Source organism: Gopherus evgoodei, chromosome 5 (genome assembly GCF_007399415.2).
Source record: "Gopherus evgoodei ecotype Sinaloan lineage chromosome 5, rGopEvg1_v1.p, whole genome shotgun sequence".
Lineage (NCBI taxonomy): Eukaryota > Metazoa > Chordata > Testudines > Testudinidae > Gopherus > Gopherus evgoodei.
In genome coordinates, this window is record NC_044326.1 from 74,002,226 (window position 1) to 74,025,568 (window position 23,343).

General features: G+C 43.7%; 1 protein-coding gene across 3 annotated transcripts in view; it reads right to left on the bottom strand.

Annotated features, from left to right (window-relative positions):
• The window catches only part of ANXA10 (annexin A10), a 52,871-nt gene extending 31,694 nt beyond the window's left edge, over window positions 1–21,177 (bottom strand). For 2 of the 3 annotated variants that reach the window (XM_030565450.1, XM_030565449.1), the window contains exon 1: window positions 20,996–21,177. In XM_030565450.1, coding sequence (XP_030421310.1) covers window positions 20,996–21,013 — 18 coding nt within the window. In that variant the 5' untranslated portion in view covers window positions 21,014–21,177. Of the gene's footprint in view, window positions 1–8,274; window positions 8,310–20,995 lie in introns of those variants that run through there. The other variant, XM_030565451.1, reaches the window with a different exon arrangement.
• Between the last annotated feature and the right edge of the window lie 2,166 nt (window positions 21,178–23,343).

Below are 23,343 nucleotides of genomic sequence, written 5' to 3' on the forward strand. Positions count from 1 at the left end.
GGTAGAACATTTGGAGCAAATTTGACATACATGGTTCACTGTTTCAGAAATAATTGGCAACTAAACAGCATCTTACATTCAAACTTAGCACAAGAAAGCCATTTTAGTTTAAATTTCTTAAGATCAAGCAGATGTCTTATTGCTTAAATAAGCCACCAAAAATAAGACACGCCGGAAAAAATAATTTCAGAAATGGAAATTGTAATTAATTCCAGTCTGTTAGATTCAACTGCTCTTTTAAATTTAGCACTCACAATAGATCAGTAACCTATGGCATGCACATGGAATTTGTTTTTAAGATTGGGTGGAGAAGATGTTTTCATTAGACTGATGTGGCTTATGGCTATCTCAAGATGAATGTGAAAGATCAATGGAAACAATCTAAATCTAATTTGTCTAGGTATTTCCATAGTGTCCAGTACAGAGAAAAATTTGCAGAGATTATTTGATGTATTGTTATATAGACATAATTTATATTATAGGCAGATGTGATAGAACATAAATTACAAAATCTAGTGAAACTGCTACTCCTACTTTACGCTGAAGTTATTTTTCTCTGCCTAATTCTCCAGCCTATAAGGGAAAAGAGGTTATCCTGCAGAGAATCAGTTACGGTGAATATACTGGTTCTGGCATATAAAATGGTTGTTTCTATTTATCCTTGAAGAAAGGTTGTGATTCAGAGGTGAAAGTCTGTCACAGATGATGGTATTAATGTTCTTTCACTACATACACTCATCTCTGAATCTCAACTCTTCAAAGGTAAATAGAAACAACCATTTTATATGCCATACAGAGGTCATATGACTAATATCAATGAAGTATCACAGGCGGGGGGGGGGGGTTAGCTCAGTGGTTTGAGCATTAGCCTGCTAAACCCAGGGTTGTGAGCTAAATCCTTGAGGGGGCCACTTAGGGAATCTGGGGCAAAATCAGTAGTTAGTCCTGTTGGTGAAGGCAGGGGGCTGTGCTCACTGACCCTTCAGGGTCCCTTCCAGTTCTAGGAGGTAGGTATATCTCTATTATTTAAAAAAAATCAATCATCTCAGACGTGAAGTCAATAGTGGAAGAATTAGAAGAATAGCAACAAACGTGGAAGGGTTAGAGGGCATGATTTATGAGGAAAGATTAAAATAACTAAGGTAGTGGTGCTCTCACTGGATTTTCATGACTAATTCATGTACCTGTATGGAACAGCATTGACCTTCATAGTGCTCCATATGGGCACAATAGTTCATGTGAATCCAGCTGCCGGATTGGAGCTTAAACATATTCACTGTTTAGCCAAGCTATACAAAGTGAAACAATTGTCAGCAAAAATGTGAAAGGTGTGATTAAATAGGGAGGAATTGTTTGGCATGATGCAAAATATGATAGCTAGTAGTAATGGAATTAAATTAAGAAAAAAAGACGGTTACTCACCTTTGTAACTGTTGTTCTTCGAGATGTGTTGCTCACATCCATTCCAGTTAGGTGTGCGCGCCGCGCGTGCACGTTCGTCGGAAACTTTTTACCCTAGCAACTCCAGTGGGCCGGCAGGTCGCCCCCTGGAGTGGCGCCGCCATGGCGCCCAATATATATCCCTGCCGGCCCGCCCGCTCCTCAGTTCCTTCTTGCCGGCTACTCCGACAGTGGGGAAGGAGGGCGGGTGTGGAATGGATGTGAGCAACACATCTCGAAGAACAACAGTTACAAAGGTGAGTAACCGTCTTTTCTTCTTCGAGTGATTGCTCACATCCATTCCAGTTAGGTGACTCCCAAGCCATACCTAGGCGGTGGGGTCAGAGTGAGAAGTCGCGGCATGGAGCACTGCAGTTCCGAAGGCCGCATCCTCTCTCGACTGCTGTACCAGGGCGTAGTGGGAAGCAAAGGTGTGGACCGATGACCAGGTCGCTGCCCGACAGATTTCCTGGATGGGCACACGGGCAAGGAAAGCCAGCAACGACGCCTGCGCCCTGGTAGAATGCGCAGTCACACGGCCCGTAGGGACATGGGCCAAGTCATAACAGGTCCTGATACAGGACGTAACCCACGAGGATAACCTCTGGGAGGAGATAGGAAGCCCTTTCATACGGTCCGCTACCGCCACGAAAAGCTGGGGGGATTTGCGGAAGGGTTTGGTCCTCTCTATGTAGAACGCGAGAGCTCTACGGACATCCAGCGAGTGGAGCTGCTGCTCCCTGCCCGAGGAGTGAGGTTTTGGGAAAAAAACCGGGAGGAAAATCTCTTGGTTGACGTGGAAGGCTGAGACCACCTTGGGTAGAAAGGCAGGGTGTAGTCTAAGCTGCACCTTGTCTTTGTGGAAGACCGTGTATGGGGGGTCTACCACAAGGGCTCGGAGTTCCGACACCCGTCTAGCTGAGGTGATAGCTACTAGAAAGGCAGCCTTCCAAGAGAGGTAAAGCAGGGAGCAAGTAGCTAACGGCTCAAAGGGGGGCCCCATGAGCCGGGATAACACCAGGTTAAGATCCCAGGTTGGAGCAGGGGAACGGACGTTAGGGAATAACCGTTCCAGCCCTTTAAGGAATCTCGACACCGTCGGGTGAGAAAAAACGGAGCGACCGTCCGCACCCGGGTGAAAGGTGGAGATAGCTGCTAGATGGACTCGCAACGACGATAAGGCCAGACCTTGCTCTTTGAGGGACCAAACATAGTCTAAGATTTCGGTTACCGAAACTTCCATAGGGCGGAGATTTCTCTCTACGCACCAACAGGAGAAGCGTTTCCATTTCGCCGAATATGTGGCTCTTGTGGACGGTTTCCTGCTGCTCAAGAGCACCTCTCTCACAGGCGTGGAGCAGCGCAGCTCGGAACCAGTTAGCCACGCAGGAGCCACGCCGCTAGGTGCAGCGACTGCAGGTCTGGGTGACAGAGAGACCCGTGGTCCTGGGTAATCAGGTCCGGATGAAGGGGCAGGGGAACTGGGTCGGCTACGGCCAAGTCCAGCAGCATGGTGTACCAGTGCTGTCTGGGCCATGCCGGGGCCACCATGATCACACGAGCCCTGTCTCTGCGCACCTTCAGGAGGACCTTGTGAACCAGAGGGAACGGAGGAAACGCATAGTACAGGTGGGTCGACCACTGGATGAGGAAGGCATCCGCTATCGACCCCGGCTCCCTGCCCTGAAAGGAGCAGAACGCTTGGCACTTCCTGTTCCCCTTGGACGCAAAGAGGTCCACCCGGGGATAACCCCACCTCCGGAAAATGGAGAGAGCGACGTCCGGGCGAAGGGACCACTCGTGTGACAGGAAGGATCTGCTCAATCGATCCGCCAGCGTGTTCCGTACTCCGGGAAGGAAGGAAGCCCTGAGGTGAATGGAGTGGGCTACGCAAAAGTCCCAGAGTCGTATCGCCTCGAGGCACAGGGAGGAGGACCTGGTGCCGCCCTGTTTGTTGATATAATACATGGTCGTCGTGTTGTCCGTGAACACGGCTACACAACGACCCTGAAGCTGATGACAAAACGTTTGGCAAGCAAGGCGGACCGCTCTCAACTCCCTCATGTTGATGTGTAGCCCCACCTCCTCCTGGGACCACAGGCCCTGCGTCCGCAGGGTCCCTAGGTGGGCCCCCCAGCCTAGATCTGAGGCATCCGTTGTCAGGGATACCGAGGGCTGAGACGGGTGAAAGGGAAGACCCGCACACAATACGGACTGGTCGAACCACCAGCCGAGGGAATCTAAGACCTTCTGGGGGATTGTGATTAACATGTCTAACGGTTGCCTTGCCGGCCTGTAATGACTGATAAGCCACAGCTGGAGAGGCCTCATGCGGAGCCGAGCGTAGTCGGTCACAAAGGTGCACGCCGCCATGTGGCCTAACAGGGTTAGACATGTCCTCACTGACGTCAACGGGGCTGACCGCAAGCGTTGAACGATCGCCGCCATGGTCTGGAACCACTGCAGAGGCAGCGAGGCCCTGCCCACAGTGGCGTCCAGGACGTCCCCGATAAATTCCACCTTCTGAGTGGGCCTCAGGGTGGACTTGTCTGTGTTTATCAAGAGGCCCAGACTCGCAAACATGGCGGTGATCACGCGGACATGGCTGTTCACCTGCTGTTCCGACGTGCCCCGAATCAACCAATCGTCCAGATAAGGGAACACGTGGACACGGTTGCGCCGAAGATGCGCCACGACAACTGCCATGCATTTTGTAAACACCCTCGGGGCCGTGGACAGGCCGAACGGGAGGACTGCAAATTGATAATGAAGAGCCCCCACAACGAAGCGGAGAAAGCGTCTGTGGCGCGGCCAAATGGCAATGTGGAAATACGCGTCCTGCATGTCGAGGGCGGCGTACCAGTCTCCCGGATCCAGGGATGGAATAATGGTCCCCAGGGATACCATGCGGAACTTCAACTTCACGAGGTATTTGTTGAGCTCTCGCAGGTCGAGGATAGGCCTGAGGCCCCCCTTGGCCTTGGGGATCAGAAAGTAGCGGGAATAAAACCCCTTGCCTTTCTCGTTTTCCGGAACCGCCTCTATAGCTCCTTTGCTGAGGAGCGTCTGCACCTCCTGCCGAAGGAATTGCTCGTGAGAGGGGTCCCTGAAGAGGGACGAGGAAGGAGGGCGGGAAGGAGGAAACGAAACAAACTGCAGGCGGTATCCCGTCTGCACCACGCTTAAGACCCAGCGTTCCGATGTTATTTGGGACCACGCCGGGAGGAAAAACGAAAGGCGGTTGGAAAACGGGGGGGAAGGATCCATAGGGGAAACTGTTACTGCGCCCTCGAGCGCACCTTCAAAATGAAGGCTTAGGACCAGGCGGGGGTTTTGAGGAGCCTTGGTTCTGCCCCCCTTGGTTCCCCGACTGCCTGCGCCTCCCGTTCCTGCCGCGGCGCCTGTAAAGGTCCTGCCGCTGGCGGAACTGGGAAAACGGCCTGCGTTGTTGTTGTTGTTGTTGTTGTGGCCGGAAGGGTCTACGCTGCGTCACGGGAGTGTGCATCCCGAGGGACCGCATAATGACTCGGTTATCTTTCAGACTCTTGAGTCTGGGGTCTGTTTTGTCAGAAAACAGGCCCTGGCCTTCGAAAGGAAGGTCCTGTATAGTATGCTGGAGCTCCGGCGGAAGGCCGGAAACCTGCAGCCAGGAGATGCGACGCATCGTAACTCCTGACGCAAGGGTACGGGCAGCCGAGTCCGCAGCGTCCAAGGAGGCTTGCAAGGCCGTGCGTGCGACCTTCTTGCCTTCGTCCAAGATGGCCGTAAACTCTTGGCGAGCATCCTGTGGCAGCAGCTCCTTAAATTTGTCCACTGCCACCCAGGAATCAAAGGCATATCTGCTCAGCAGGGCCTGCTGGTTGGAGACCCTGAGCTGCAGCGCCCCAGCCGAATACACCTTACGGCCAAGGAGGTCCATCCGCCTGGCCTCTCTTGATTTGGGGGCTGGAGCCTCCTGGCCATGACGCTCCCTATCGTTCACTGATTGAACCACCAGTGAACACGGAGTCGGGTGTACATGGAGATATTCGTATCCCCTAGAAGGGGCCATGTACTTCCTCTCGACGCCTTTTGCTGTCGGAGGGATGGAGGCCGGAGACTGCCAGATGGTGTTGGCGTTGGCCTGGATGGTTCGTATAAAGGGCAGGGCGACCCTGGTGGGAGCATCAGAAGAGATGATGGTTACAATTGGATCCTCTATCTCCGAGACCCCCTCCGCCTGCAGACTCAGATTTTGAGCCAATCGCCTGAGGAGGTCTTGGTGCGCCCTGAGATCCAGCGGGGGGAGACTGTTGGAGGAGGTACCCGCCACCGCCTCATCCGGGGAGGAGGATGATGAGACCCCCGGCACGAGAGTGTCTAACTGAGGGTCTTCCTCAGCCCTCGCTTCTGCCTCCGGAGCCACAGCGGAGTCCTGCTGCTTGGACCCTTCCTCCCCTTCCGGGGAGGGAGGGGGGCGAGACAACGAGGCTTCCGGGGCCCTACGCTCCGCAGTCGCCGGCGTAGCAGGGAGCTGCTGGGGGCCCTGGGCCTGATGGTACGCCCAGGGTGTCCAGAATCCCCACTGTTGTGGGCCTTGGTCCTGCAGCGGCAGATCACCAAACAGCGCCGCCTGCCGGTCGGTGCCCAGCGCATAGCCGCTGTCCGTCTGGGAGGATACGGACGGCTGTCTCGAGGGCCACGGTGGGGCCGACCCTGGATGGTACGGGTCTGCGCGGGCCGGCACGGAGGATCGTCTCGGTGCCGGGGACCGGTGCCGGGAGTCATATCGGTGCCGGGATCGGGACCGGGACCGGGATCTGTCACGGTGCCGTGATCCTGATCGGTGCCGGGCGCCGCTTCGGTGCCGGGCGCCGCTTCGGTGCCGGGACCTGCTACCAGCTCGGTGCCGGGAGGTCGACCGGGACCTGCCACCAGCTCGGTGCCGGGAGGTCGAGCGAGACCGGGACCGGGACCTGCCACCAGCTCGGTGCCGGGAGGTCGACCGGTGCGGCGAGTAGCATCGGGACCTGCTCCTGGAGTCGCGGTGCCGGTGTCGACTGGAGCCTGACCGCGACCGTCTCGATGCCGACCGGTGCCGCGAGTGCGACCGGTACCGCTGAGGGGAGCGGTGCCGGGACTGCAAGCGGCGTCGGGATCTGGAGCGCCCAAGACGTCGGGACCTGGATCGGGAACGACTGTCTCTGGGCGGTGCCGACATCATGGGCTTGCCTCTGGACACGACCCGCACCGGAGGTACCGGGGGTGGCAGCCTAGTAGGCTCAGTCAGGGCAATAAGGTCCCGAGCCGAGGCGAAGGTCTCCGGTGTGGACGGGACCACTATCTCAACCCCAGATCTCATGGGGGAGCTCGGCGGCACCGGACTCAACGGACCCGCCGGGCCCGGAGTCAACGGTGCTGACGGTGCCGGCGGCGCCGCGGCCGATGTCGAGGCCGGGCGCTCTAGCCGGGTCTGCCTGGCCGGAGTATTAGACTTCGACGGCCTTGTCGGGTCAAGTGCCGCCTCCATTAGGAGAGTTCGGAGCCTTTGATCCCTCTCCTTCTTTGTCCTCGGCTTAAAGGCCTTACAGATGCGGCACTTGTCGGATCTGTGCGATTCCCCGAGGCACTTCAGGCACGCTTCGTGGGGATCGCTGGTAGGCATGGGCTTCTTGCAGGCCGCACACTGCTTGAAGCCCGGCGAACCAGGCATGAGCCCGGTGCCGGGTGCCGGGAAGAGCTAAGCCCCCGGCGAAGAAGTACTTTACAACTAATTAACTTAACTATCAACTTAACAAACTAATTAACAACTATAATGAAACTAGAGATAACGATAGATAACGATAGATAACTAGGAGAGCTAGGGATGTGGAGGACAGCTATGCCGCGCTCCACAGTTCCAACGACCGACACGGCGGTAAGAAGGAACTGAGGAGCGGGCGGGCCGGCAGGGATATATATTGGGCGCCATGGCGGCGCCACTCCAGGGGGCGACCTGCCGGCCCACTGGAGTTGCTAGGGTAAAAAGTTTCCGACGAACGTGCACGCGCGGCGCGCACACCTAACTGGAATGGATGTGAGCAATCACTCGAAGAAGAAGGAAAGATTCCTGGCAAACATCTTTTTAGGCCAATCAGTAGTCTCCTAAATGGTGGAAACCCATTAGTAGATATTTAAAAGTAGACTGAACACAGTGAGGAATTAGATTGTAGGGAACAATTTCTTAGTGGACAGAAGGCTGGTCTAGATGTCCAGAAGGTCTTATCCATCTCTACTTGCTATGACCCATGTTCTCATGTCTGCCACAGAGCTCCAAGTGAGCCAAGCAAAAGCTATGGCAGACATGGGTCATAGTGATTAGAGAGGGATAAGACCTACTGGACACCTAGACCAGGGGTCGGCAACCTTTCAGAAGTGGTGTGCTGAGTCTTCATTTATTCACTCTAATTTAAGGTTTTGTGTGCCACTAATACTTTTTAACATTTTTAGAAGGTCTCTTTCTATAAGTCTATAATATATAACTAAACTATTCTTGTATGTAAAGTAAATAAGGTTTTTAAAATGTTTAAGAAGCTTCATTTAAAATTAAATTAAAATGCAGAGCCCTCCCGGACCAGTGGCCAGGACCTGGGCAGTGAGAGTGCCACTTAAAATCAGCTTACGTGCTGCCTTCGGCACGCGTGACATAGGTTGCCTATCACTGACCTAGACCATCCTTCTCTCCATTAAGAAATTGTACCTTACAATCTATTTTCTCACTCTGTCCAGTCTACTTTTAAATGTCTCTACTAATGGGTTTCCACCATTTGGGAGACTATTAATTTTTTACAAAGAACTTTTTTCAAAAGATATTACCTGTCAGTCAGAACTGAGATGTAGTAAGCATCAATAATTTGTGCTCACAAGTACATGTTCTTGAAACTCCCAAAGCAAAATGGGTTTAAGTCCCTTCTGTAGAAAAGAAACAATTACTAGCATATGGCTTAGGGGTGATCATGAGCACAGAGATGGGGAGTGCATAAAGCATATGCACTCTTGTCCAGAAAAGCACCAGACAATATAAATTATGGATCTTTGACAACAGGCCTGATCCTTGCATATGCTAAATTTCCTCAATTGGCCTCTTAAGAGGTGCTGCTCAGCTCAGTATACCAGGCCCAATGTTAGTAAGGAAAATCCAAGCCAATAAACAGCCAAACTACATTACCATCAAATCAAAGGAATGATGATTTTAAATGGAAAGAATTACATATATAACTTCAAGGCAACTCCTTCTAGAAAACATAGTACAAGAAAAACATTTTTAATAAAAGTCCTAGAACAAAATTTGAGCACACAGCTCCTTCCAAAATATTAAATTACCTAACACAGTACTTAGCTTTGATCTTGGCTTCTATCTCACACAAATGTTTGTGTCAGAATCCACTTCCTAATTAGCTGGTCATTGTAGCTTTCATTTAACTTTGACTGATTTCTCAGCAGAGCCAGAATTCCACCAAGATACAATAAGTCACTGACCTGAAGTTTGTGTTGCTGCATATAATATTAAGGCCTCCATTAAGGCCCTGAAATACTAACAACTCAGTGGCTGGCTTTTAACTCAGAGCTAGTATTATGAAAATAAATACAAAGAAAAAAAAGAACTATGCTTTTTTAAGAAAACTGTGCTTATTTGTAAGATGTGGATCCCCAGTCCTTATAATGGCAAAGAATCCTGTGGCACCTTATAGACTAACAGACGTTTTGGAGCATGAGCTTTCGTGGGTGAATACCCACTTCCTCAGATGCATGTAATGGAAATATCCAGGGGCAGGTATATATATGTGTGCTAGTAAGCAAGCTAGAGATAACGAGGTCAGTTCAATCAGGGAGGATGAGGCCCTGTTCTAGCAGTTGAGGTGTGAAAACCAAGAGAGGAGAAACTGGTTCTGTAATTGGCAAGCCATTCACAGTCTTTGTTCAATCCTGAGCTGATGGTGTCAAATTTGCAGATGAACTGAAGCTCAGCAGTTTCTCTTTTAAGTCTGGTCCTGAAGTTTTTTTGCTGCAGGATGGCCACCTTAAGGTCTGCTATAGTGTGGCCAGGGAGGTTGAAGTGCTCTCCTACAGGTTTTTGTATATTGCCATTCCTAATGTCTGATTTGTGTCCATTTATCCTTTTCCTTAGAGACTGTCCAGTTTGGCCGATGTACATAGCAGAGGGGCATTGCTGGCATATGATGGCGTATATTACATTGGTGGATGTGCAGGTGAATGAACCAGTGATGGTGTGGCTGATCTGGTTAGGTCCTGTGATGGTGTCGCTGGTGTAGATATGTGGGCAGAGTTGGCATCGAGGTTTGTTGCATGGATTGGTTCCTGAGCTAGAGTTATTATGGTGTGGTGTGCAGTTACTGGTGAGAATATGTTTCAGGTTGGCAGGTTGTCTGTGGGCAAGGATTGGCCTGCCACCCAAGGCCTGTGAAAGTGTGGGATCATTGTCCAGGATGGGTTGTAGATCCTTGATGATGCGTTGGAGGGGTTTTAGCTGGGGGCTGTATGTGATGGCCAGTGGAGTCCTGTTGGTTTCTCTCTTGGGTTTGTCTTGCAGTAGGAGGCTTCTGGGTACACGTCTGGCTCTGTTGATCTGTTTCCTTATTTCCTCATGCGGGTATTGTAGTTTTGAGAATGCTTGGTGGAGATTTTGTAGGTGTTGGTCTCTGTTTGAGGGGCTAGAGCAGATGCGGTTGTCTCTAGCTTGCTTGCTAGCACACATATATATACCTGCCCCTGGATATTTCCATTACATGCATCTGAGGAAGTGGGTATTCACCCACGAAAGCTCATGCTCCAAAACGTCTGTTAGTCTATAAGGTGCCACAGGATTCTTTGCTGCTTTTACAGATCCAGACTAACACGGCTACCCTCTGATACTTGACAGTCCTTATAATTTGAAGCTTTGAATGTCAATTTTCTGCCAGGACCACTTTCATTACTTTATTTTCTGAAAGCCATCCTGAAGCACTTTTTGTAAGTTAGATCATTTGATACATCTAGTTTGAAAGTCTTTGGGGCTCCAGCATGTACAAAACTTCATTGCATCTGTTTTTTCCCAAAATCTTCATAAAATGCAGATATAGGTCTGAGCCAAATGCTGTATCTGAACTTTGGACAAGTTCAGGCCTGACTCCAATGTGGTAACTATATAATGATTCTTTATTGTCTTCTGTATGTTACAATTACAAACCTTTTATACAGGACCAAGGGATTTCAAAGAGCTTTATAATATTAACTGAAAGTTAGTCAAAGGAGGGGGATGACAACCACATTGTGGTAGCCAATGGTAATTTCAAAGAACCTGACCCTCAGCTGGTGTAAGTGAATAACTTTGAAGTAAATCCTGTCTTGGAAATCAATGGAGCTATGCTGATTTATACTAGCTGAGGATCTGACCCTCTGTATTCTGTGGCATATGGCATCTTGTGGAGACGTGATGGTGCATGGCGAGAAACTTGGGGGAGAGAAAGTATTTCGAAAAGAATTCAGATCTCCATGAGTCACTATATGTTAGTGCTAGATAATGCCTGGCCTTTGTGCAGGTGCATTTGGTGGGGAAAGAAGAAAGATTGTGGAAGGAGCTTTCACTTCTCCTTGTGGCACAATTGCAGCCCTTGTTCTTGGGAAAAGTACAGAGACTGCTCCCAACTAATGCCAGGGGAGCAAGCCACCCAGAAGAGAAGTAGGGGACACACTCTTACCCTTTGTGCACTTATCTTCCTTACAAACTGATGCAGAGGCCAGCCACAATCTGTTGCAGTCATTTGAGAGACAGATTGGCTGAGTTAAGTTAAAACCATTTTGTTATAAGAATGCAATTGTGTGATTGCAAACTTAGGGTTACATTGTAATCATCTTTGGAAAAGCAGACTAATCTTGACAAGGGCAATCTATTCTAGACATTGTGTGCTCACATAGGGCAGTGGGACACCTTGGAGCTGACTATCAATGAGAGTGCCATCAATGTTGAATAATTATTCCCTACTAGACCAAGGGGGTTTCTGCTAACAGAGCCTTTGACTGGACTCTCTACACAGAAACTTTTCTGGGAGAATAGGGCTGGAGTTTCCTGGTCTAAGTGTCAGGAACTAGGATATGGGTGGTTTTGTAGGGAGAGGATTTTATATTTGGATTAAAAGCCATAGTTTATCATGCCAGCCACCTCTTTTTTAAATAGCAGAAAGGAATGACCCTCTGGGGCATTAGTAGAAACATATCTGACAGACAACCAGTCCTGGTACCTAACAATTGACTATAAAATGATTAACAAAGGTACAATACCTATGGCTCCTATTGTGGCAGACATAACATAGGTTATACAAAAGGTTCATGCCACATCAAACTATTTTTCAGTAATCAATTTAGCCAACTGTTTCTTTGCTATTCCCCTACACTCTGATTCACAGGTTTGTCTTGCCACAACTCCAAAAGCATCAGATTGTGACCAATAAAGCCTGGCTCCCCTCTGCAACCAATCTGGCTGGCCACTAAATTAATCCAAACTGGTAACTATAAACATCAACTGGCAAAACTGTGTGCATGGTGTGTATGCTAATTACTGTATTCTCAATAAATGCAGCATATTGCCTTCTCCCTTATAAAAATGTCAGGTACTTTGTATAAGCATAACAGTTTTACCTCGTGATCAGAGCTGGGAACAGAAATTAGAAGTCAGAATCAAAATCAAGAACCAGGCAAGGAAGGAGGGCTAAGGTAGATAGGAACAGGACAAACACAAGGTAGGAGTAGATATAGAATAAGGCTAGAAACAAGGGAGGTATAGAAGAGAATGAAGTTGTAGGCTCAAATATTGAATAGTTAGTAATCTGTTGCCCTTGCTGAGTTTAAATGCAGATATGTTGATGCCTTGCAGCCAAGTGGGAGGGTTGACCAATCAGATAAATCTGCTGCAGCCCAGCTGGGCTCATTAACCTGCCTGAAGGATGTGCTAGTTAGCCTCAGACTCAGCTGAAGAAGCTTATGTCCATAGTTCCTGACAATAAGCACATGGCTGGGAAAGCTGCCCCCTGACTAAATATGAGAGTCATTATTTAAGGAGGCTGCTTCTCTAAGTAAAAAGCTATTCTGTTGCTATTTATAAGCAAACCTTTCTAGGAAGAATGAAAGCAGGGGAGACTCTATCTAGCTTAAAAATACTAGCCAGAACTCAGGATTTATAGGCAGCATGAGATCTGACTGAGGAAGTCTTGTTCAGGGCTATTTGTTATTTTTCCACAGATCTGTAACTCTTGTTTGCTTTTCTTTAAAAAGGAAATAATTGTGGCTTATTCTTTTATTAAGCTTTTGTTCCTTGCTTTACAGCCATTTTGTCTATGAAGAATGTAACAAGGAAAATGGCAGGGAGGAGGCTGGGGAGGGTTGAGCATTGGTTCTGGGGTCTAGATAGTTGGACTGCAGAGTTCCACTAACCAAGGAAAGTGTCAGATTGCAGGGATGCACCTACAACACCCAGAGAAAGAAACAGTGATCAGTCACTACCTAGACATACAGGGCTTAGAAGCCCTGGCTGGTACTGAATAATAGGATCCAATTACAATAGACTGGTGTAAGCCCAGAGAGGAGGGCTGGGCCAGTTTGTAATTCTCTAACCAAGACAAATGAAGCAGAATAATCAGCTTTATTTTGAGGCAGGTTTTGAGAGCTATTTGAACACCAAAAGGCAGTTACAAATATTACTGTTTTCCTTTGTGCAGGCTGACTGAGTTCTGCTATGCCTGAAACTAGCATACTCAGTTTTCAGTCCATGGCTGCCTGTGTTTTGTCTGTACATCATATGGCTCTTTTGATCTGTTTTGTTTAGGAGCAGCAGAAGGAAAAAAACACCATGCTGCACCCCTCATGACTGCTCCTCCATCTGCTTGGGCTTTAGAATGGCCCTGGCAGGAGTGCTTATTCTTTTCCCCCTTGTCATTTCCCTACCTTACTTTAATTTTCAAAATACACTTTGTCTAACACATCCTTAGAAAATCCTGACCATAGCAGTGAAATCTCTCAAAGAAATATCTCCTAGTCTATAGGTGAAATAAGCCTTTAAACACCCTCCAGTGAATGAAATATCCAACAGCATTCTGAATAATTCAAGTAACAACTCCCCATCAATCAGAATAAATTATTAGACAAGGCATAACACTGGTACATCAAATTCCAACAGTTTAAAGACAGCAATCACATTACAATAACTGTTTCTGAAGATTAGTGTAAAATATTTTTCAAGACCACAGAGCACATCATAAATAACAGACAATAAGAAGTTAGAGTTACTACAGTTTCCTTTCCAAAATAGGAAACAGGTAGTGACAAATGCCTTGAGACAAGTCATCAGCTGTGGATGATCAGCTAAGAAAAGTAAGAGAAAACATTCTGTTGCTAATTAAAGCCACCCTAAATAGAAGAAAGGTAAAGAATTAACTAATATGGCTACTAGGAGAACTACTAGCCCTAAAGAAACAATGGTATACGATAATTTACCTTAAGCAATATTGACACCAACTGCTGACTTGACACCATCAAATTAGGCCTGAATAGAGACTGGGAGTGGCTGGGCACTACAAAAAGTAATTTTCCCTCTGTTGATATTCACACCTTCTCGTCATCTGTTGAGAATGGGCCACATTCACCCTGATTGAATTGGCCCCATTAGCATTGAGGCCCCCCTCCCTCAGTAAGGCAGCTCCCATCTTTTCATGTGCTGTATATTTATACCTGCTTACTGTATTTTTCACTCTGTTCATCTGATGAAGTGGGTTATAGCCCATGAAAGCTTATGCCCAAATATATTTGTTAGTCTCTAAAGTGCCACAAGGACTCCTTGTTTTTGCTGCTACAGAAAAAGAATCTTAAAAAGAGCCAGGAAAGAGAGTAGCAATAGTCAAAACACTGGATTAAGAATAAAAACTAGGCCAGAGGTGCATGAATAACGTTTTGCCCTTACCTTAAAGAAAAAAATGAAGTTTAAAATAAGCTTGTAAAACTTTGATAATTAAAGTTGCTGTTCCTTTATTGTAATTCATTACTCTTATACTTAAACCTTAAAAAGCTAAACTCAGACCTTTGATCTCTGGACTGACTAAATTTCTTTGATCTACAGAAGAATAGGTTTATTTAAACCCAAACTTTCCCTGTAATTACAGTAATATGAGTTCAATTTTAGATTGCTAAAATTGGGTTTGTGTTGATATTTGTGGCATTCAGAATAGGGAAGTGTCTACTAAAATACTTGAATAATCTTGTAGGCCATTGCTGCATTAAGGTCTGCCTATTTTAGGGCCCAATCCAGTTTTCATTGAAGTCAATAGGCATATTCCCATTCCCCTCAGTAGAAGTTAGATTAGGCCCTTAGTGACTCTTCATGACCCTATAAACTACTTTTAGTCTCACGCATTTGAAGTTTTCCTCAGTGGAAGAGTCAGACTTTAATTATTGACAGTAGGCCAATAGTACAGCCACAGTATTTTATCCTCAGTGTAAAATGCAATATTATCTGGCCTCACTAAATTGACTACGCTTTTGCTGCTTTCCACATATAAAAATGATTAGGCAGCGGTATACATGGGAAATAATTGGCTGTGGTGCTGAAATATGAAACTGCTAAAATCAGAGAATGGCAGAACAAGAAACTAAACTACAAAGATCTTAGTGATCTTCATGCTCATGGCAACCTTGTGAGGCTGAATTTCACACTTACAATACACATATTGCCATTTGCTGTGTGCAGAAATTACATTTCATGGTGATATTAACTCTACTGCAATAAAAATGGTATTGCAGTTTTCTGCAAGAAAGATGATGCCAATGTAAATTTTAGGGGTGTTTTCCACTTCATTTAATTTCTCTAAAGAGACCATTATCCAACCTAGCACCATGAGCAAAACAAAATATTTTTCAAATGACAGGATTCCTGTCTGAATGTTAAAAAGAACGGAAACACTTGAATCATTTACCTTTTCTGGCATTAGGGCCTGAACCAAAGCTTATGGTTAAAGTCAATGGATGCCTTTCTGTTGATTTCATTGGGCTTTGGAGGAGGCCTTAAGGGAGCAAAAATGTCAGCCAGTGATTTCAGAAATGAGCATTTGAAGCTCTGCTGAGGAAGGAAAGGAGAGGTTGGTATAAATTCTTCTTCAGACAGAAGAAGTGACAGAGATCTCTCCAGTAATAAATTCAACGTAGAGAAACAAATAAACAAGCCAAACTCCTGTTGACTTCAGTGTTAGGACTAAGTTGAAAGGGAAGTATAGTATGCACTAGGAGTCCAGTTCTGCAAGATACTCAGCAAATTCTGTGAGATGGGTAGCTGAGAGCGCTAGAAACCTTGAAGAACCAGGCCCAAACTTGACATTTGTGCTGCTCTACCCTGAGTTGCTAATGCCCTATATATGCATTTTGATTATTAGAGTTGTTGCACTGAAGTAATTCGCTTTCTGTGTTGTCCAGAGTTATGATGCTATGAATATTGTGGTGAGTAATTTCATTTATGCCTTTTCATTTTGGTAGGTTAACAGAGGTATAAAACCCAGGCAGACTGAGTTTAGACTCATAGTCATGATAAATTGTGATTCTTGCATAGGTATCAGACAGTTCTTATATATGGACATTAAATGGGCTTTTAACTATAGTTTACACATGAGAGCTATAGAAGGAGGATTTATCTTTACTGATTATAAATCAATCACATTAAGTAGATTCCTCCCCTAAATAGCTTTTATTGATACTATTCTGGGGAGGAACCCAAGATAAATAAGCAGTTTTAGATTTCTCCAATATCTAAATGTACTTTCAATTTCCCAAGGGGACTCTAGTATATAAAGAAACTGAATTCAGGACTGTGAACCTTTTTATTATCATCTGGAACCTGACCTATATCCATTCAAATAAAAACACATCAAAATTTGGCCTTTAGAAAATAGCGTTCTATAGAGAGCATTCAGAAAACATGGGCCTGAACCTCAGCTGGTATCAATGGAGCTACAATGATTTACATGAACTGATGATCTCCCTCTTGCCTCAGCTTCTTTGCCAGCTCCTGACTCCTCTTCCACACATTCCTATATGCTGGCAATATCTTCTCTACTAAATGTACTTTAAGGTCCAGCCATTGTCTTCATGAAACTTCTAAAATCTCACATTCAAGATGTAGTGGACACTCCCTGATTTATGTATGCTCTTACTACTGTACAGCACTGCGTACATTTAGACTACTATATACATGACTATGGGTCATATTTTCAAATCCTCTGCCCTCAAAAATATCCATGCATGCATAAACTCCACATTTATATGCATAAACCAGAACATGGCATGTGCAATTACTCAAATGTGGCTTTTGTACCCGCAGCTGCATCTAAGTGCATTTTTGTGGGTATAACTTTAGGTGCCAATTTTGGAAATGTGGTTACACAAACAGACTAAAAATACTAGATAAGGTTCAGTGAAAGAAAAATGCAAAACACACCTGCAAGGGATTAACAAAGAGTACATTGTATGCTAATTTTAAAGATATTGTTTTCACTTTGACATATTGGTCACAACATTTTGGTCTACTTATGTATTGATTTTGCTGTAACACTGTTTGAAAAGGTAGCATTCATCATGGTTTTCCAAGTGAGAGAGAAGATGTATCAGGGAACCAAGTTAGCAGAGAGTCAGTTACTCCTGAGTCAAGGAGGAACATGAGGGTCATCCTGTGGAGTGTTTTAGGGTTGAGTTAGGGAATAATTTACCATTGGAACTTGTGTAACTAGTCAGTGGATGGCTAGCTGCAGATCTGATTCTACAGGGGAATTCTCCCTCTGTTTTCTTATCACCCACGTTAGTGGCTGGACCCACTCCAGAAACATCCCTCCATCTTATGAGGCTGGAACATGTGCAAAGTGTCCACAAGCAAAGGAACTTTCTACTGTTCGAGCATCTTCCATCTTACCTACCCTTCTGTCCTCCCATCCCTGCTGCTTCTCACTGTCCCTCATGCTGATGTTGTATTTGTTTATTTTATCTGAGAGACCCAATGATTTTAAAACTCTCTTATAGTCTCTTGCTGCCTCCAAATACCCTCCTGTGCAAAAATACACGGCCAGTTGTCATAGGTGTGGCCTGACTGATCACTTTATATGTGGATGTGCTTGCTTGCATGTAAATGCCTGTAACTATTTGAATAAAAGATCCTTCCCAAACAGTTGTGAAAACATAAAACTCGTTTGCTTGGATGAAGGGGGAGGGGAATGAAGAAATAAGGGATGGCGACTGAAAAGTGATTCAGAATTCATAAAAAGTAGGAAAAACTTGTTTGCACTGGTCTCCCAGGTCTAAGTAAGAGTAAGAAAGTTACAACATTTTCTTTCATCAACCAAAGCTTTGAGCAGTATAACAGAAGGCTCAGTAAAGGCTGAGGCTGTAGCTATTTGCTTTCACAGCTTTTATCAAATTATGGTGTGTAAAGTTCAGACAATGCAGTCTTATGATGGAAAAAGTAATCTTAAGTATGAATAACCTTCTAATAATATTTGTTCAGTAAGTCATACCACTGATAATAAGCAATCTAAGTCAGATTTCCTTGGACTGAATGTTTTCAGCTGTGAATACCTTCTAAAAGAAAATTAATGCTTTAAAGCTAGCTATGTGCTGCAGTCCCTTATGAACTAGCTATGCTTCCTCAAAGGGATACTCTGTGGTACAGCTTCTGGGGGGAGGGATAGCTCAGTGGTTTGAGCATTGGCCTACTAAACCCAGGGTTATGAGCCCTAATCCTTGAGGGGGCCAGTTAGGGATTTGGGGCAAAATCAGTACCTGCTCCTGCTAATGAAAGCATGGGAGAGGACTCAATGACCTTTTAAGGTCCTTTCCAGTTCTATGAGATAGGTAATCTTCATATATTATATCATTATTAGATAAAAATTGCTAAGAGTAGTTTTGATTTATGTGAATTTATTAAATATATTTCACATCATTTAAAAATTATATGATGCAATAATGGAATGGAAACTTTTCAACATAGTTATTTCAGTCATCCTCAAAATCCTCCTGTCTTTTCCTGATAATGTATTTTATAAAGGACACTGGCTGCCTTCCTATCTAATTTCTGGTCGTTTTTCTGTTTGTGTACTCTTGGGAGCCATTTCCAGTATGCAATCACAATAATGAAGTCAGATAATGTTTCTTTGTCTGGCAAGACTGCTGTTGTGAGCACTTTCTGGTTTGCATTCTTAAGCCTTAATGTATTCCAATCAAGGTAATCTTCCACCCAGCCATATACAAAAATGATGATTATTTTAAAACATTAACTAATAATTCTAAAAGTAATGCTAATTATGATTTTGCTTTTTCTTGTGTTTCTAAATTAATATTGTATTGGGATAGCTCTAGGAAATAGTTAGGGCTAGATTGTGCCTTTAGCCCTCCGTAAAAGATTGTGTGAAACTGCACCATGCCAGAACTAGCCTCGGGAGGCACTGTGACTCAGACACACCTCAAAGTCTCAATATCTCCTCTTTTTGTTCTGAAGGGTAGGGGAGTAATGTTCTACTGACATATACCAATCAAAGATCCACTTATTCCCCTTCTCTTCCCACCCCAGCTCAGGGAGAACATAAGTGGGCCCACTTCAATGCAGACATGCCGATTTATACCATGAGAGAATTTGACAGTATTTTGTTCAGGGAAAGTATACAGTCAGATTTTGACATACTCTTTTACACTGAGTACTACCTCACTCTTGAGCATTCCCTCTATTCCCCTGTTTGACATAATAAGAGTAAGTTACAGTTAAACACAGTGAACAAACAGACAAAATATGGAGGAATTTTAGATTATTAGATAATACTGGACTGTGTTTACAAGTTATAATAAGATCAAATAGATGCAATATTGTTAAATCTTAGTAATATATTTAGCAATCTTTAGCAATCTATTCCCTTATGTGATAATGTAATATACTAATATTAATGCCAGGCAATACTATCAGTACATGATACTAATTAGTCAAATACTTGTTTAATCACAAGAAAAGAAACTGAAATTGGTGACTTCTGCAGATTAAAATTAATCCTTTAGTTCTGTCAGACTGCCTAATTCTTCCTCCTTCACTCTAGTAAAATGAAATACATTAATAACTCAGTAGGAAGAAAGAACAAACCTTTAGCTCTTTAGTGGGGCTGTAGGTCTAGTAATGGACTCGAGATCTCAAATCGCAGATCAAAGACAAACACATTATGGAAACCTATTCAATAATTATTTGTCTAGAGAAATAAATAAGTGCAATATAGTTTTCTAGAAAGAAATGCTTTGTCAGTGAAACTGGAATAATTTGCCTTCAGATACATAATTAAAGAAAAAACTGTGAATTCTTTCTGTATTGATTTGTAAAACAATTGGGGATGCACACACAGAGCATTTTGGAAAAATACACTATTACAATAGCATTAATTATTAAAAGATTCTGAAATTCCTTAAACGGCACAATTACCCCTGTGCCGTGTATATAAAGCAGTTTCATATTTTGCTCTCAAAGTATTGAGTGCATGGACCTTGGTTCCAATTTATTAATCTGGCTCATTTAATCAACACCACTTCCCATTATTAGTCACTTAATGGAGAGTCAATTTTTCATTTTTGAATATTTTTCATTTTCAATATATAAACAAATTGAATATGACTTAATACATCCCCAGCAAAAGTAAATGCTTATAAATGACAAAAAACATATATACATTACATTATAACACTGAATATACATTCATCTTCTAAAGAAAAAGATCTGAAATTTAAATATATAAATATGTATGAAACATAACAAATGGCAATATTTATTAATTCCATCTGATGATTCAAAAGTTTTGTTTATTTTTAATGAACTGTGTGACAATGTTTGATACAATAGCTATTAAAAGCCTATACAGTGTAAAATCTTATATTCCATCTTAAATTGTTCTTAGACCAAATCATGCTGAATTTCTATGTATTCATGTTGACTCATTCAAAGGAAAGAGACATACTCCAGAAAAGCAAAACTTTTTCTAAACCAATATACCAGTGTGCTCTCTTTGATTCTGCAAATAAAACTTCTTGACAAGTTTTTTGACTATCAAATTAGTCCTAACTAAGTTTCTTTCAGCTTGTATTTATTTTGTAAGGTTACTTAAATCTGCTTTTTTTTTTTTTAAATAGGTTAATCAAAATGCTATAGTTCAATATAAATCATTATTATTTAGTGATGGTACAAAATTAGACCTTGAACTCGACCTCAGAAGTAAATGGTAAAAGAAACATTTTGTCTTAGATCTAAAATTTTAATTTAGCTACTGCATGTGAACAGTACAAACAACATTCTCCATGTTGTCCACATTTTAGATACCACATATAAACCTTGGGCAAGATCTGTAGCTGGCATAAATTGGCAGTAGATTGACTACAAAGGAGGTGCACTTATTTATACCAGCTGAGGATCTGGGCTCCTAACGTTCTGTTAAGGTTGACAACTCAAACTGAAAACTTTGAAAGATTTGGCAGAACTGATCATTATACTTACATAATCTCCACAATACATTTTGGCGTAAACCTTCAAGTTCAATAGAGCTGAAAGTAGGATTCAGAATAAAGACTTAAAATTGCTGTAACTAACTCTTATTGCGTTGAAGAGGACTGACTGGAATCATTCAGTCAAACTAATACTATTCTACAATCTCATTCGACTCCCAGGTAACAATGAAGTAGGAGCGGCTCTTGGCACTGCATGTCCCCAGATTTTACAGATTCACTGTGTATACTTAACCATTATTCATATATGACTAAGCAGGATTATTATGTAAAACAAATAGAACCATTAGCATAATACCTAATTGCTCTAATGTGTTGATTTAAGAAACAGAATTTAGCCAATCATGGAATGAAGTATTAATCTACAGAATATACTTGTGTTAATGATTGACTTCCAGCATTAAACTGGCTCTAGTTCATTTTTTCCTATGGCTGAGTCACTTAGCTCAGTATATATTATATTGACTATTTGCAACTGGCTGTCCTGACTCTACATGGTGTCTGTGCAGTCACCGGGCCAGATCCTCATATGGTTTAAATTGGCATAGCCAATGGTCCTTTGCTGATTTATACAAGTGATCAGTTTGTGAGATGCTGCAACTCTGTAACATGAAGAAAAAATTGAAGAAGTTGCACAACCCTGGAGATTGTCACCAATGATAAATGATCTTGAAAAAGGGGCAAACAGTGAGGTGGCAAAATATGCAGAAGATACAAAATTACTGAAGATAGTTAAGTCCAAAACACACCGCAAAGAGTTACAAAGAGATCTCAAAACTGGGTGACTGGGCAACAAAATGGCAGATGAAATTCAGTGTTGATAAATGCAAAGTAATACACATTGGAAAACCATAATCCCAACTATACATAGAAATGATGGGCTCTAAATTAGCTGTTATCACTCTAGAAAGAGATCTTGGAGTCACTGGGATAGTTATCTGAAAATATCTGCACAATGTGTAGTGGCAGTCAAAAAAGCTAACAAAGTGAGCTGTAGCTCAGGAAAGCTCATTCTGAAATAAATTTGTTAGTCTCTAAGGTGCCACAAGTACTCCTGTTCTTTTTGCGGATACAGACTAACACGGCTGCTACTCTGAAAAATGTTAGGAACTGTTAGGAAAGGTATAGATAGATAATAAGACAGAAATATAATGCCATAATATAAATCCATTGTATGCTCACATGTTGAATACAGCGCACAGTTCTGGTTCCCCCATTTAAGAAAAAAAAAATATTAGAATTGGAAAAGGTAGTGAGAAGGGCAACAAAATTAATGGTATTGAACAGCTTCCATGTGAGCAGAGATTAAAAAGACTGGGATTTTCAGCTTGGAAAAGAGAGAACTAAGGGGGGATATGAGAGAGGTCTATAAAATTATGAATGATCTTGGATATCCAAGATGGTCAGGGATATAACCCCATGTTGTGGGTGTCCCTAAGCCTCTGACTGCCAGAAGCTGGGAGTGAATGACAATAATTGCCCTGTTCTGTTCATTCCTCTGAAGCACTTGGAATTGGCCACTGTTGGAAGACAAGATACTGGGCTAGATGGACCATTGTCTGACTATGTGCTTATATGCTTAAAAATGACATTTTTCAGCAGCCAACATCTTTATTTATTCTGTTTGCTAGTAAATATTATTATTATAAAGTTATTTGCAGCATCAGGAAATGTCACATTTCCTGAAACAGTTTCTCTCTCATGTCTACTTAAGAGTTTAAAATACAGGTGAGAAAACAGTGTACCTCCCATGGTATTACTAGAAAAGATTCTATGGATTACCACTATCCTAACGAAATACCTGCCAAGAGACTTAAAGAGTTGCATATTACTTTGAGCTGAGAAATTAACCAACAATCTTAGTTGTGCTGTTTTTTAAAATATATTAATCACATTATTTATATTTCACTTTTGGAAGAACTGGTTTGCTAATTTATTTAGGAGGTGTGTTATGACCTAGTGGATAGAGTACTGGATTGCGATTCAGAAGACCCAATGCTATTCCTTGCTCTTCTACTGACCTGAGTGAGCTTGGGCAAGGCCTTTCACCTTTCTGTACCTTAATATCGCTGTATGTAAAATGAGGAAAATGATACTGACCTCCTTTTGTAAAGAACTTTGGGATCTACTGAGCTGGTGTCATTATTGTTACCTATAAACTGACTTGGGAACCGTTCTTTTATTTTCAATTCTTGAGGCGGGTCCAGGTGTTCAAGTCCCCAGTATATTGCTAAGGAAATTCTCTGGCTTGGAAAGGTTCATCCAATGGTATGTAGGATGTGAGTGGCTGTGAATGTCAGTCCTAACAAGAACTCTTTTAAATAGCTATATATTTCTGCA